At 43.6% G+C, this 13289-nt stretch overlaps 1 protein-coding gene across 1 annotated transcript in view; it reads right to left on the bottom strand.

Moving 5' to 3' along the window:
* CAPN13 (calpain 13) overlaps nt 1-13289 on the bottom strand; it is a 106497-nt gene that overhangs the window by 8033 nt on the left and 85175 nt on the right. Inside the window, exons 16-18 of the mRNA XM_061626118.1 lie at nt 13214-13287; nt 3208-3276; nt 2308-2386 (exon numbers count right to left, since the gene is read on the bottom strand). Of these exons, the coding sequence (XP_061482102.1) occupies nt 2308-2386; nt 3208-3276; nt 13214-13287 (222 nt within the window). The remainder of the gene's footprint in view (nt 1-2307; nt 2387-3207; nt 3277-13213; nt 13288-13289) is intronic.

The following is a 13289-nucleotide window of genomic DNA, read 5'->3' on the forward strand; positions in this document are numbered from 1 at the left end:
ATTTTTACACAGATCCCTTGGAAAAGCTATTTGTGCCCATCCCTGCACTTTCTCTCTTTCTGTCTCTCAGGGGGCAGGGGTGATCTGGGAGAGGGGAAGTGACCAGAGGGAGTGGTGCCCACAGCACTCACTAAAAAATGCAAATGTGCCCACAGACCTAAAAAGGTTGGCAAGCCTTACCCAAATGCCTGCCAGTCCAACTAATCTTAGGAGGTGGACCAGTGAGCGGGGCCTCCGATGCCGATCTTAAGGGCCTGATAGGTTCATATAGGTATAGGTAGCCCTTCAAATAGCCTGGGCCCAAAATCTTTTAGGAATTTAAAGGTCAAAACAAGCCTTGGAATTGGGCCCAGAAATGCACTGTTGATTACAAGCACAATAAAGGTTGTAAAAGACTGTGATGTGATGTACGTAAGTAATCAGTATTAATAATATTGAAGCCAGACTGCTTGTTCTTGCAAGAAAGCACATGGGGGAGGGATACTGAAAGATATAATCCTGGATAGTGATGTGAGGACCTGGAGGGGGGAACCAGAAAAATGGGGGGGAGTTGTTTTCCCCCAAAGCTTTCTTGTTTTGTTCTGTTTTCCTGAAAAATTGAAGGGGGAAAAAAGATGAAAAATTGGGGAACCCCTTTTTTCCTGAATTTTTCCTCCCCCCCCCCGGGGCTACATTTCTAATTCTGGACCTGGCAACAAATATTTGCAATTCATTTGACTTCAGGATATCAGGAATTGCATGCAGGATTTACAGGGTTGAAGGAAACTCTTCAAAGGAATCTAAAATCCACTGAATGTTGTAAAGTGGGGAGGGGGAAGGGGTAGAGGAAGCCAGTCTTCAGAAGAGTTATGCTTTCTCCTGACTTCTGCTATTGGAATAAAAGAAGGTGACCTTGCCATATATATATATTCACACAGACAGACACACTCCTCTCTTCCTTCATGTCCATGCCTGCACTGTCTGTTGCTTGCCTTTAAGGACTGCACAGCACACAGTTTTCCTTCCTGTGATACCCTTTATTGCCTTTATTATCATAATACCTTCCTCGCACCTTCCTTTATGCAGTACATTAGTGATAAACTCCAGATAGCGGCACTCAGAGCATCTGCCTCCACTCCAAATGCACGTCAGGAGTCGTAATAGTCTCTAGAGGCCTTACAGCTCTCCGTCTTCATCTCCTTCTTCCTTCTGAGCAACCTCACTAAGTTTGTGGCTGTCATTTGACTACACTGTCTTTTTTACTTCCTCACAGAGGAGAAAAAAATAGTATGTAAGTGGATAATGCAGCTGAAACAGCAATCTAAACACCTAAAAGCTCATCACTGAGGCAGTGTTATTGGACGGTAGCTTCCTCTGTGCTGTGTTATGGATTGCATATACACAGGTACCAACCAAAAGGACTCTGCTGGAAAAGTTCATTCACAACTCAAGAACCGGGGAAACTAGGAGCTTGGTTGCAATTCCAGCATTGTTCAGCAGATGTCACTGTGAACTCAAAGGATTCAGATTCAATTTTCATCATTCTGCTGAAGTTCTAAAGACACCAGAACCTGAATTTGTGAATTTATTAATAAGATTTCTGTCTTACCTTCTGTCTCACTCCCATCTCTTCCAGGGCTCATGATGAGGTGTTTTTTTAAAAACGTTGTTCTTAATTGTGCCTATTACAGCAACCACACACCCACACATTTAGGGCACAATCCAACTGACCTTTCTGCCGGGCTGGGGAGAGTTGGATGCTGCGAACCTCCAGCTACACCAGCAGCCCTCCACCATATCCCTTGGAAAAGCAATTTCCAAAATAGGGTGTTCTGGGGCGTGGCAGAGGCAGAGCCACAGGGGGGGTCTTACACGAGATCCTTTTTGTGTTTGGAACCCTCCCCCGGGTCCCGATCTGCCCAGAAACTCCACTAGCAAAAAGGCCAGCTGCAGTAAAAAAAAATTGTAATGGACTGTCTATGGTGAGTACTTACTCCCCGGCAGGCCGATTCATGGGAGCCAGCTTCTTCCTTCCCGCTTGTTTGCCAGCTCCTCACGGAGCTGGTGCTCAGCCAGGCCAATGGCTACCGAGCAGGAAGTGGATGCCATGGAACTTTCCGCCAGCTCCTCTGCCACCACCCCTCCGCCAGCTTCCCACCAATTGGATTGCTCTGTTAGTGGATGAAACTTTTCCATTACTAATCTCCCTATCAGGAGAAAAGCTTCACATGCTAAATTTCTACTGTAGAAAATTCCCACAAAAATGTATCAAATATCAAAATGTAAACTGGCCTTGCATGAAAATATGTTCAGAATTTATCAGCATACCTGCACTCTGTGTTACTCTTCTCAAATTGGAAATATCTAGGAATCCAGAATTATTTTCATCTTCTCTTTTAAAAATGTCCTGGAAAATATTTAAACCTGAGATAATATTGTAAAACAAGGGAAATATCTAGATTCAGTCACTGTCACATGAATTATCATAGCTAGAGATGGAATTTTTCAGAGATCTTGATGCTGAGCTTATCTATGCAATTCCACCCCCCATTCCCATCTCACTCCTTAATCTTGACAAGAAGCAAAGTCCTCCCCATTTTGCCAAAAATATGAACAACTCACATATTATGCACAGTACCATATATATAATATTATACATGTATGCATTATGCATGTATAATATTATATGTATATATACTCCAGGTTTCATAGAGTAACCAGCACATAAACAGATACACATAAAATCTATATAACCGTATAAAAATAAATATATGTTAATATAAAATTATTCTGCAGAAATATAGTACAGCTTGGGGCTTGACTCTTTTAAAACATATAATATATATAATATATGGGGGAGGGTTTGCATATAATTTTGCACATAATTAATCAGGCTGTTTTAAAAAAAGAAACCTGAGAATGCATGAGTAGCTCAACGAAAGCCACTTATAAAAGAGACGGTCCGATGAGTGTGAAGCTTGATCAGATCAGAACTGCCAAATTCAGTGTATCAATATCTTTGAAACAGATTCCACCCCTAATCATATAGCATCCCTACTCTATATAGCAGGGGAAAGGTGTCACATTATTATGGCACAAAAATCTCTCCTCTCAGAAATATGAGATCATTAACTATTTTAATAGTATGAAAAAGGGCGACATCAAGAAAAGAAAAAAGAAAGAGCAGGGCACCAGCTGAGAATGTGGATTCATAAATTTCATCCATACCTTATATTTGTAGAGATCTCGCCAAAGTTTTTCAAACTCTTGCAGTGTAAGTCTTCCATTAGCATTGGTCTGCATATGTGGTCAAGTTTTAAGTAAGTTTTGATTTGCACTGGTTTGTGACCAATTTGTGGGAAATTTACCTAAACATTAGTGTCCCTGTTTTGCCTCTCTAAATGTTACCTCTTGCATGGCCTGAGCAAAAATATGAGGTGGTACTGCACTTTCAGGATTTTACCACATCAGATTACAGGTGGGGGATTGCATATTTCAATGCAAAACCCTCTCTGCACACAGAAATACAGCACATCGGACAAAACCTGTCTGGCATGCTTCCATTTGCAGATTGTTATGATTTTTTGGTTTCATCATGGGGAATCACATTCAAGCATGTGATTCCCCTTCTCCCAGCAAGTGTGTGGTTGTTACTGATTGGCTTTTGCGTCATCACTCCAATGGCAAGCTGCTGGCATCAGTCGGAGCAATTACCTAGTCAGCAACTGCACACTTGGATGGTGCTGACTGGACAACTGCCGCCATGGTTACTTTTTCACTATTACTAGTAATGGTGTGACATTCCTTGCCCCTCAAAAGCTCCATATAGGAAGCTTGTGGTTTATGAACTACCTGCTGCCAGTGGTCTCCTCTCTCTCTTTCTCACAGCCAAACTACAGGTTCAAATATCACATAAGACAGTCCTTCCTAATCTGTGACACTTCTCAGTGTGAATCAGTCCATGACTCAAGCCACTACATCACACCAGCCCTGTATGCTTCATAAGCATTGCCATCCCAGGATATTTTGCTGCCTGAAGTGCAGCCCAAATGGTACCTTCCCCATGCTAGGCCCAGCAGTCGATGAGGCATTTCTCATGCTGCTGCCTAAAGCAGGTCACTTCAGGTAGCAATCACACACACTAAAACAGATATGGGGAACTTTTGGACCTCCAGATGTTGCTGAACTACAATTCCCATCACCCCTGGTCATTGGTCATGCTAGCTGGGGAGTTGTAGTTCAGCTACATCTGTAGGGCCAGAGATTCCTGCACTAAAAGATACAGAGATAAGGAGTGAAATAAAATACTGGATTGGTCTGCTTAACCCTTGACTTGCTTACGGTTACATGCAGTGCAGAAAGAAAATTCCTTACCTAGAAATTTCACAAGTTCATCATTACTCAGATCCATTTAAATTCAAAAACAACAGATAGTCTTGTGACTTCCAAGAAACTTGTGATGACATAAACTTTATTTTTTTATTATTTATTATTTGATTTATCTCCCGCCCTTCCTCCCAATAGGAGCCCAGGGCAGCAAACAAAAGCATTAAAACACTTTAAAACATCATAAAAACAGACTTTAAAATATATTAAAACAAAACATCTTTAAAAACATTTTTTAAAAGCTTTAAAAATAACTTTTTTAAAAGAACATTTAAAAACAATATTTTTTTTTAAAAAAAGAAGGCTTTGTAAACTAAAATTACTAGATCCTTCAACTTGGCCTGGTAGCTAATAGGCAGCCAATGCAATTCTTTCAGCAGTGGGGTGACATTTTGGCGATACCTTGCCCCAGGGAGCAGTCTTGCCACTGCATTTTGCACCAGCTGCAGCTTCTAGACCAATCTCAAGGGCAGCCCCACATAGAGGGCATTACAGTAATCCAGCCTGGACATTACCAGTGCGTGGACAACAGTAGTCAGGCTACCCTGGTCCAGAAATGGCTGCAGCTGTCTTACCAGCTGAAGCTGGTAAAAGGCACTCCTAGCCACTGAGGTCACCTGGGCCTCTAGCAACAAAGATGGATCCAGGAGCACCCCCAGACTACCAACCTGCTCTTTCAGAGGGAGTACAACTCCATCCAAAGCAGGCAACTGACCAATTATCTGAACTCAGGAACCATCAACTCACAGCATCTCTGTCTTGCTAAGATTCAGACTCAGTTTATTGGCCCTCAGCCAACCCACCACCGAGTCCAGGCACTGGTCCAGGGCTTGCACGGCCTCTCCCGATGCAGATGTTACAGAGAAATAGAGCTGGGTATCGTCAGTGTACTGCTGACACCTGGCCCCAAATCTCCTGATGACCATTCCTAAGGGCTTCATATAGATATTAAACAGCATGGTACCCTGTGGCAACCTACAGCACAACTGCCAGGGGGCTGAAAGACAATCATCCAATGCTATTATCTGAAAACGACCCTGGAGAGTAAAACGGTGCCTCCAATACCCATCTCACCAAGACGTCCCAGAAGGATACCATGGTCAATTCTATCAAAAACTGCAGACAGATCAAGTAAGAGTAACAGGTTCGCACTCCCCCTGTGCTTCAACCGATAAAGGTCATCCATCAGGGCAACCAAGGCTGATTCAATCCCTTAACCAGGCCTGAACCCAGACTGGAATGGGTCAAGATAATATGTTTCATCCAAGAGTACTTGCAATTGCTGCACCATAACCCTCTCAGTCATCTTCCCTAAAAAGTGGGTATTTGCAACCAGGCAGTAATTGTCGCAAACCAATGAGCCCAGGGTGGGCTTTTTCAGGAGCGGTCAGATCACCACCTCTTTCAGGGAGGCTGGAACCACTCCCTCCCACAATGATGTGTTGACCACACCCTGGATCCACTCAGTCAAACCCGCTCGGCAAGCTTTAATAAGCCAAGAAGGGCAAGGGTCGAGAGGATACATTGCTGGCCACATCATTGCAAGCACCTTGTCCACATCAACAGGCTGCATCAACTGAAACCGTTCCCAAGAAGTTGCAGCAGATGTTGCACTGGACACCTCACTGCGGACCACAGTAGATGTGGATGGGCATCAAGATTGCTATGAAGGTGAGCAACTTTACTCTCAAAGTGCCTTGCAAACAATTCACAGTAGGCCTCTGAAGGGTCTAAAACTCCATTTCCTGGAGTTGATGTCAACAGACCCCTGACAATACGGAAAAGCTCCACTGGATGGTTACTTGAGGATGTGATAGTGGCAAAGAAGTGGGCACAGTTATGATGTTTTACTCAATCAGTTGTGCCTGTTCAGCCTCACAGCACATCTGTCACTTGTGCTCTAGCCATCGTCCAGCCTGTTTCACTGCCCTTAGCTCACTGGTGTACCAAGATGCAAACTGGGCTGCATAAACTGTTGTGGACTAAAGTCTACTTTGTCATATGTATGAAGTGTTATCCTAAGTTATAGGTGTATATATATATATCCTTTGGGGAGGAGAGGACATGAAATGCAGAAAAGTACAAACAGTCTTAGTGGTAATTCACAAAACAGTTCTTGATGACACAGTCATCCTAGCACTGGTAAGCCAATTAGCACATATAATGTGCTAAAAATCCTATGTCTCAGCTCAGTCCACAGGAAACAGCTCTGAAACTCTTGATGTATTTTAATTCACATTGCCATTTCCTTTGAAATTCCTTTGCTTCAGGATAGCCACTTTAACTTACAGAATGTTCTGGAAGGTTGAAATTTTCCCCTATTGGCTTTTGAATGTCCTTATTTCTGGTATCAGATTTGTGTCTGTTTCTTTTTGTGTGTGTAGAGATTATTCTGGCCTTGCTTTTCACAATGCTCCCTAAAACATGTATGTATATGTCATATGTGGGTGTGTACACACACACCTATCTATAACTCGGGATAACACTTCATAACACACTGATATGAGGTATCCCACAAAAGCTTATATTGAAATACATTTGTTAGTCTTTAATGGGACACAAGACTCTGTTGTTTTTGCTGCAAAAACCTAGCATGGCTATTTCTCTGGAGATTAAATTTCAACTATTCTCCCACCCCAAAGCTGCTACAGTAAATTTTACTGTTCTGAATGTGAAGCACTTTCTTTGCTTAGATAGTAAATAAATTCATTTCTCATGGCCAAATTTCCTAAATTTTAACAGGAATGGGAACATTCCACATATAGTTCCACATATATTTCACACTCCGTTAAAAAATGTGTAAGATTCTCCACCACTAATTGACGGGTAGAGGGAGATATGGCGTTGTGAGGAGGACTTGCCAGGTAAGGGGAATGCTGCCCAGGCAGTTAACGGCTGTGCCTTGTTCCAGTCCTCCCCACCCCTGCAGGTTTGTTGGTAGCCCTATCAGCCAGCTCTCAGGCCTCCGGATGCTGCTCCTAAACGCCAGATTGGTGCATAATAAGATCTCCCTCATTCATGATTTAATTGTGGATGAGGCAGCCGATCTGGTATGTATAACCGAGACCTGGGTGGGTGAGCAGGGGGGAGTCAGTCTCTCCCAGCTATGCCCGCCAGGGTACCTGGTCCAGCATCAGGGTAGACCTGAGGGTCAGGAAGGGGGAGTTGCTGTGGTCTATAGGAGTTCCATCTCCCTCTGCAAGCACCCTGTGCATGTGACTACTGGTCTGGAGTGTTTGCACCTTATGTTGAGTCAGCGGGACAGACTGGGGATTCTGTTGGTGTACCACCCACCCTGCTGCCCAACAGACTCCCTAGCTGAGCTGACGGAGGTGGTCTCGGGTGTACTGTTGAGATCCCCCAGACTGTTGGTTCTGGGGGATGTCAACATCCATGCCGAGGCAACCTCATCCGGGGCGGCTCAGGATTTCATGGTCTCCATGACAACCATGGGACTGTCCCAATATGCCATTGGCCCAACACATGTAGCAGGGCATACTCTAGATTTGGTTTTTGCAACTGGACATGGAGTTGATGATCTGAATGTGGGGAGCCTTACATCAGTCCCTCTGTCATGGACAAATTATTGCTTGCTGAAGTTTAGACTTACAGTGGCTTTTCCCCTCTGCAAGGGTGGGGGACCTATTAAGTTGGTCTGCCCACAGAGACTAATGGATCCGGATGGTTTCCAAAGGGCCCTGGGGAGTTTTCTGGCTGATAGGGCTGGCGCTCCTGTCGAAACCCTTGTCTAGCTGTGGAATACAGAAATGACCCGGGTGGTTGACATGATTGCTCCTGAGCACCCTCTCCTGTGTAGAGCTCGTACGGCTCCATGGTATACCCCAGAGCTGAGAGCAATGTAACAATATCGGAGACAGCTTGAGTGCAGATGGAGACGAACTCCTAGTGGATGCAATTATACACTGGTAAGTGCCTATGGTAAGCTGTATTTAGGGGCTGCCACTATCAAATTTTGCTGCCACTATCAAATATTTTGCTGCCACTATCAAATCATCAATCTGCCGCTCAGCGGAGCTCTTCAGAATTGTCTGGGGACTATTACACTCTGGCCCCAGGGACATGGTAGAACCATCTGAGGCCTGCTGTAATGAATTTGTTAGGCACTTCCAGGATAAGATCTTTAGCATCCACCAGGACGTAGACTCAAGTGTTATAGCAGGTGAATCAAGCAAGGTATCCAGAGCACAGCCTTGTCCTGATTTCTTGGATGAGTTTCAGTTGGTGCAGCTTGAGGACATTGACAAGGTGCTTGGACAGGTTCGTGCAACCACTTCTGTGCTGGATCCTTGCCCTTCTTGGCTAATAAAAGCTACCAGGGATGGAACAGCCGGCTGGGCCAGAGAAGTGATTAATGCTTCTCCGCAAGACGGGGTGGTCCCTGGCTGCCTGAAAGAGGCAGTAGTGAGACCACTCCTGAAGAGACCCTCCTTGGACCCAGAAAATCTTAATAACTATAGGCCGGTAGCAAATGTTCCATTCCTGGGCAAGGTCCTTGAACGAGTGGTTGCGGGCCAGCTGCAGACACTCTTGGATGAGACCAATTATCTGGATCCATTTCAGTTGGGTTTCAGGCCTGGTTTTGGCACGGAAACAGCCTTGGTCGCCCTGTATGATGACCTTTGTCGGGAGAGAGACAGGGGGAGTGTGACTCTGTTGATTCTCCTTGATCTCTCAGCTGCTTTCGATACCATCCACCATGGTATCCTTCTGGGGAGACTGGCTGAGTTGGGAGTGGGAGGTACTGCATTGCAGTGGTTCCGCTCCTACTTGGCAGGTCGCCTCCAGAAGGTGGTGCTTGGGGAACATTGCTCAGCACCCTGGACTCTCCAGTATGGGGTTCTGCAGGGGTCAGTTCTGTCCCCCATGCTGTTCAACATCTACATGAAACCATTGGGTGCGGTCATCTGGAGCTTTGGAGTGCATTGCCATCAGTATGCTGATGACACACAGTTCTATTTCTCCTTTTCATCTTCTTCAGGTGAGGCTGTCAATGTGCTGAACTGGTGCCTGGCTGCGACAATGGACTGGATGCAGGCTAATAAACTGAGGCTCAATCCAGACAAGACCGAGATGCTGCTAGTGGGTGGTTCTTCTGACCGGATGGTGGATGTCCAACCTGTCCTGGATGGGGTTGCACTCTCCCTGAAGGAGCAGGTTCGTAGCTTGGGGGTTCTTCTAGAATCATCTTTGTCACTTGAGGCTCAGGTAGCCTCGGTGGCACGGAGTGCCTTCTACCAACTGCGGTTGGTGGCCCAACTACGTCCCTATCTGGACAGGGATAACCTGGCTTCAGTTGTCCATGCTCTGGTAACCTCTAAATTAGATTACTGCAATGCACTATATGTGGGGCTGCCTTTGAAGACAGTTCGGAAACTGCAGCTTGTGCAAAAAGCAGCGGCCAGATTGGTAACAGGGAGCAGATGGTCTGAACATATAAAACCGATTCTGGCCTGCTTGCACTGGCTGCCTTTATGTTTCCGAGCTCAATTCAAGGTGCTGGTTTTGACCTATAAAACCTTACATGGCTTGGGACCACAATGCCTGATGGAACGCCTCTCCCGATACGAACCCACCCGTACACTACGTTCAAGATCAAAGGCCCTCCTCCGGGTGCCTACTCTGAGGGAAGCTCAGAGAATGGCAACAAGGGAGAGGGCCTTCTCAGTGGTGGCCCCCAAATTATGGAATGATCTCCATGACGAGGTGTGCCTGGCGCCAACACTGTTATCTTTTCGGCGACAGGTCAAGACTTTCCTCTTCTTCCAGGCATTTTAGCATGTGTTTTATATTGTTTTAAATTTTTAAATTGTTTTTAAATTGTTTTTTAAAAGATGTATCTGAAATTGTATTTGTTTTTAGTTACTGTAAACCACCCAGAGATCTTCAGCTATGGGGCGGTATACTATAATAAATAAATAAATGAAATACACAAACAGTTCTTAGCACTCCAAGTGTGGTCTATCATGGGAAGCAGATTTAAATGAGTTTATATAAAGGCAATCTGCAATTCTCTTTGCATCAAGTGTTCAAAATATTGAGGGACCTGAACATGAATAACAACATTATATATATAATTATATGCAAATCAAAACTTAGCCATCCTTTGAAATTTGCACTTCTCTGAATTTTGCAGTGCAATTCTCCAACCAAAAGAAATGTACAAAAACACACATATAAATGCACATATTTGTGAAACAACATCAAAAATGCATTATAGTAAGCAAATGTGCATAAAATGTGCGTAAATTAGGAGAAACACACACTAAAATGATGACAAATTCTTTTGAGGACTTTTTGTTTTTAAATCACAAACTGAAATGGGGTGAACTAAAATTAAGATTGGGAAAATGATAAACGGAGAGAAACCAAAACTGACAGGTGCATCCATCCCTGCTGTTGCCCCTCTGCCATCAATACTCTGGTAGACAAAGGGCAGATGGGGGGTGGATTCAGATCTGCTGGATTTCCTTTTTCCTCAGCAAAGTCTTGGGTTGGGGGCCAACTATGCCAACCCCAGAGCTAATATACTTCTTTACCCTCCAGCCAGCCCCATTTCTTCTGTCATCACGAAACCAAGAGGGCTTGGAATTTGGTAGTTTTATTGCCAGAGATCCTGCCTTCCGCATTGGATTGGTGTGCCTGAAGCTTATTCCATCAAGAACCAACCCCAAGATGCTGCCTGAGGCAACCCATGCTTCCACCCCCAGTAATGGTGCAACATATGATAGTGAGAATCCTTCAGTTTCCCTTGATTACCTTATAATAATGGCAGCCAGTAGTTCTTACTAGTGAACATGTTTGCCAGATGGTGCTGGAGAGGACAGAAATAATGTATACGAAGACAATCCTCATAACAGTATTCTGGTGTCAAGAACTAGGGGACTCGTGATTTTAGACATTTTTGCTTCTTTCTATGCTATTTATGCTTCAAAGCTATTTTACAAATAAAATTATTGTATAGCATTAATGGAGTAATAAGTAATACAGTAGTAATCTATATTTGGTTTAAAATGAAATAGCAACAGTTCAGTAGTTCTATTTCTTAGCAGAGTATATATTTTGCAAAGCAGAATGAGAATTAAGCAGCCCACCTTTCCCTCATACAGACTAGCTGAATAAAAACAACAGAGAGAGTCTTAAGAATGTATACTCGCAACCTTTCATATGTTCAGGAAACGTAGGCTCTAGCTTGCAGAGAAAAAACAGAAGTAGGTAGTAAATTCAGTCCATGATTGGGATCATCTGGCAGAGAAGCCTGTGTAGAGGATTCTCTCTCCTGTGGCTTAATGGAGAATTATAATGGAGAACATCTCTTAACAAAGAAGAGGAAGAGAAGAAGGGAAATAACACCTATCAATAGGAAGTTACATCACAGTAAACAAGCATAGAGGTGTCCCCAAATACTGGCTAGAAGGGATATCTCCCTATTAAAAGCATGTAAGCTTGTTTATCCCAACAATCTAAACATTTATGTCTTCCTATTTGCCTCTCTAAGACTTACTTCTTGCCTGACTTCAGCAGAAATATGATGTAGCAGTGCACTTTCTGGATTGTACCATGTCAGATTACAGGTAAGGAATTGCATATTTGAACAGATTTCCAATTTTAAAAACCAGCACAAAGCAAATCCTTCCTGCACACAGAAATTTAGCACATCAGAAAAAGGCTGGATTAGAATCTGTCTGGCATGCTTGCTTTCCATTTGCAGGTTGCTGCTTTTAAAAAAATGGGAGAACATTCAAGCATGTAAGTCCATTCCTCTGATTCATACACAGAAATGCAATAGTTTAGAAACGGCTGTCTTATGTGATATTTTAACCTGCAGTTTGGCTATACAAGAGAGCAAGAGCCACATTAAATTCCCAAAGTGCTTTACTTGTGGACACATCATTCCACAAGAAGATAAGCAGGTATGGTAAGTAATTCTAACAGGCAAGTTTGTCATAGACAGGCTGATTTACAAGAAAAACAGCCTTTAGTCTTTTGTTTGATTTTCTTTGGGGGGGGGTATTGGCAATCCTGTGAACTATTCGTCCTGTGTTGCATGCTTCTTTTATTTCAAAGGTTCATGTAGTTATTTTACTGTTAACAAGACAATATTGTAAATGTAGACAAGAGGATTCCTTTGTGCAAGCATTAATTCCACCTAGTCCTTTTTCAATTGTGGCCCCCACTTTGTGGAATTCCCTCCCAAATGATCTCCGCCATGCCCCCTCTATGATGAGCTTCTGCTGGGCCTTGAAGACCTGGCTCTTCAGGCAGGCTTTTGGGGTGGGTTAGGTTTTATTATTGTTGTTGAGATTTTTAATGTTTTAATGTATTTGTATGTTTTTACTTTGTACGTTGCCCAGAGTGTCTGGACAGCCAGCCAGATGGGTGACTAATAAATTTAATAAATAATAATAATAATAATTTCTTTCACATTTGTCTCTTTGTTGAGGATGTTGGAATACGTCTGGGCACAAACTGTGGCCAGATCATTAAGCTTTTCCATGTAATATTAAGTCTTCTTGGATTGAAGGAGTGTAGACTGAAAGGAATGCAACATGCACCGTATGTAGATTCTGACAGCAAGAGGTCTACAGAAGGGGTGACAATTCAGGTATTTCACAAGGGGATTATTAGGATCTTCCTTCTCCACTTGACATTTAAGCAAAAAAGAGCCCATAGAGGGAAGAGTATGGCAATACAGATTCCCTGCATATGTAGAGGGCAGATCTCATGGCAAATATTTACTCACAGGGCTCCTGCAATGGGAAGCATAGCCATAATTCAAAGCAAGGAAGGGCAGCACAAGGAAGGTTTATTGCATTTGTCAAAAAGATACATCCATCAGAGCTAAAAGGCTCCTGCATGAATCGAAGCTGAATCCATCTCTGCTTCCCAAACTGGCCATTAGATCT

Source organism: Rhineura floridana, chromosome 4, assembly GCF_030035675.1.
Source record: "Rhineura floridana isolate rRhiFlo1 chromosome 4, rRhiFlo1.hap2, whole genome shotgun sequence".
Lineage (NCBI taxonomy): Eukaryota > Metazoa > Chordata > Lepidosauria > Squamata > Rhineuridae > Rhineura > Rhineura floridana.